The 3,554-nt window shown below is 35.6% G+C and overlaps 1 protein-coding gene across 1 annotated transcript in view; it reads right to left on the reverse strand.

The window, feature by feature from the left end:
- Positions 1-1,811: 1,811 nt before the first annotated feature.
- LOC107883680 overlaps positions 1,812-3,554 on the reverse strand; it is a 3,957-nt gene continuing 2,214 nt past the window's right edge. The window contains exon 2 of the mRNA XM_016804201.1: positions 1,812-3,425. Within this exon, the coding sequence (XP_016659690.1) occupies positions 1,812-3,425 (1,614 nt within the window). The remainder of the gene's footprint in view (positions 3,426-3,554) is intronic.

Raw genomic sequence — 3,554 nt, forward strand, 5'->3', positions numbered from 1 at the left:
TGAAGACGGAAGAACAGTTTAGTAGAATTGTCGTACAAAGCATAGTATAGAGAAAAGAGTTAACGATACCCGCATTACGTTTAGGTATTTAATATTATCAATGCAGGCATATTAGTAAGGTAACAATACAATTTTAATTTATAATTTATATGATAACTTACTCTGAATTCTGAATCACTTATAAACGTCCAAATTAATATTATTTTCAGAAATTATACATCAGCTATTGCGAATTGCGATTCAATAATAATATTGATATCGATTACATGGAAATTAGAATTTGGATTTTTGGTATTTCTTTTATGACAATTCTGTTGTACTTGTACACCTTTACCTAATAATATTCTTATTTCTTAGCATTGATAAACTCGTATAGGTCTACATTTTCTATAATTATTTATTATTACGAACTAACACTATAGATAGAATATCTATTGGATTTTAGAACCGAAAAAAACCGTAAAAACCTCTACATCAAAATATAGGTTTCGGTTTCGGTTTCGGTTCCTAAAAAAATGTATTTAAGGGTTCCGGTCCCCAATATTCAAAGGGTTCCGGTTCCAAAACCGGTTCTTTTCGGTACGGTTCCAGTCCCTGGTATAAACACTATAGTCTATAATTTAGTTTTGGGTTGGAAAAATATTAATAGTAGGTACGCTAGCGTTGTATAAACAAATTAACTTTTTTTTAAATTTAATAAAAAGTTAAGAAAAAGTGTGTACTTATTAACTTTTAACTAAACTGAGTCAACCTATAATTAAATAACCTTTTAACTTTTAACTTTTTATTATTGGTGCATATTAACTTAACTTAGTTAAAAAAAATCATTTATACTGGCCCAGTCTTGGTAATTAGGTCAATATTTTGATTTACTCGTAAGCTGTTAAATGATGTTATATTTAGATGTTGTTGCCGCTGTCAGCTCTTATTAATATAAAACAAGTTTTGCCTTCACGACTGAATCATAAATATATATGCTTATAAAATATAAAATGAAAAACAATAATGTGCGTTGGCAGTTCTGTACCTTTTATTGAGCAATAATAATAATGATGTGTTTTTTTTTTTTTTTAATTAAATAAATAAAATAATAAATTGCCAGGTAGGTTTATAATAATTCAATATAATATAAATATAATATGTAGCCTCTTGGCCTTTAACAATAATACCATAATACAATAATACAATAATGCAATAATGCAAATAATAATAATATAATGTTTCTGACTAGAATATGAATGAATAGTATAAAAATGCTTGATCAGCAAATTAAAATGATATAAAAATGAATAATATAAAACAAGTGCTTGATTAGCACATAATAATATAATAATAAATGACTAAATGAATAATATAATAATATGCAGCTCGTCAGCTGATTACCTTTAGAACTGGTGTCCGTTAGCGGCTTCGAACCAAAACGCTACCGTCTCAGGATGCACACGTTTGAACAATAAAAAAATACAATATTATAATACTAAACGTGTGACAATCCCGAGAACGTACGACTAACGGGCCACCAGCTCAGACGAATAAATCACAGTGTACATGCAAATCACAAATGGCAAAAATTCACATGCTTACCTATCTTTCAAAATTTGCATATCATATACTAAACAAATTAAATAATCGGAAGCTGACAGAGGAGTATGCATTCTTTAAACATGAATCTTAAATAATATTAATATGATTACTGAAAAATAACTCATCTTTAAGAGATGTGGCTAACACAGCCCAACTAAATAAGAACAACATAATTTATAAAATAGTAACAATAATAATGAAAAACAAAAATTTTTTTTTTAAAATCCCTAATCTTCATCATCGTGATCCTTTTCGATGGGTAGTAGGGATAACTTGATTGCTGGACGTCTAAATTCAGACCCAGTGGAATTTCGGACGGTCACCGCCCTAACAACACCATCAGCCCCAGGATGAACTGCTGCTACGCGGACTAATGGCCATTTAAGGGGTGGCATGTTGTCGTCACGCAATACTGCAAGATCACCAACACAAAAATTTCGATTCGGCTTGGTCCATTTACCTCTTCGGTGGAGTTGAGGCAAATATTCTTGTGACCACCGCTTCCGGAAGAGCTGCATTTGCTGCCTCATAAGCGAATATCGTTTTAAGCGGTTCTGCGGTATGGATGATACATCGGGCTCAGGTGGTAGCATGAGCGGACCACCAATTAAGAAGTGCCCTGGAGTCAGTGCATTGAAGTCGTTTGGATCTAATGAAAGTGGAGATAGAGGCCGAGAGTTTAATGCAGCTTCAATTTGACATAGTAAAGTTCTGGTTTCATCAAATGTTAGCAACACTCCCTTCGACACTCGAAGAAGATGCTTTTTAGCTGACTTGACTGCACTCTCCCACAACCCTCTAAAGTGTGGGGAAGCAGGTGTTATAAAATGCCACGTAGTTTCTCCCATAGTAAGAAAATCATGTACTTTATTGCTGTTTACAGTTGCCTTGAAATATGTTTTGAGTGTACGGTCTGCACCTACAAAGTTTGTGCCGTTGTCGCTGTGAAGGTCCATACATTGACCTCTCCGTGACATAAAACGAGATAGTGCAGCCAAAAAATCTTCAGTAGACAGTGATGACACTAATTCTAAATGGATGGCACGAGTAACCATGCAGATAAACACACAAATATAACTTTTTGTCGGTGATATCTTTCTCAGCCCACTGCGAACGAATATTGGGCCACACAGATCTACTCCACTATTGGCAAATGGTCGAGCAATAGTAACGCGTACGCTGGGCAGAGGCGCCATTAATGGTGGAGTAAATTGAGGGCGCGCTCGGAAACAGGTTACACATTTTTGGACGATTTGTGTTGCAATCTGTCTTCCCCGGATTGGCCAATAGTTTAATGTTACGTGGGCAAGCAATGCCTGTGGTCCTGCATGCATGAGCCGAATATGCTCATAATTAAAAATTAGCTTGGTAATCAATGATTTTGACGGTAGAACAATAGGATGCCTTGTATTGTATTGGCCAGGAGCATAAGCAAGCCGTCCTCCTACTCTGACCAACCCCTGATCGTCAATGAATGGGTTTAAGGCTTTTAAACAACTTCCACGATGGACCATCTTACCAGAACGCAAATCTGCTATTTCGTTTGACATTGACTCAGACTGAGCTTGCATTAACCAAAAACTTCTGGCTTTATTCATTTCATCCACAGAAATGAAACCATTGCTACGCTCATGGTTTAACTGTTTGGCTTTGCAATTAGAAACAAAACGTTGAACTAAAGCTGTTGTTCTTAACAATTTGGACCACGTAGAATACTTCTTCAACAGCCAGAAAGGTTCTTTATTCGTTGTTGCTAAGATTAATTTGACTTTGCGTATCTCAGGTATCTCCGATGGCAAAATTGGTGTGTCAGGCCAACAGGACCTTTCCTTTTTGAGCCACTTTGGCCCATGCCATCATAACTCGGATGAGACCATAGTCCCAACATCAACTCCTCTGGATATGAGGTCTGCAGGATTATCAGTCTGTGGGTGTGTGATGCCATTGAATTCACATGAGAGCTCATTGAT

Source organism: Acyrthosiphon pisum, unplaced genomic scaffold (genome assembly GCF_005508785.2).
Source record: "Acyrthosiphon pisum isolate AL4f unplaced genomic scaffold, pea_aphid_22Mar2018_4r6ur Scaffold_21041;HRSCAF=22866, whole genome shotgun sequence".
NCBI lineage: Eukaryota > Metazoa > Arthropoda > Insecta > Hemiptera > Aphididae > Acyrthosiphon > Acyrthosiphon pisum.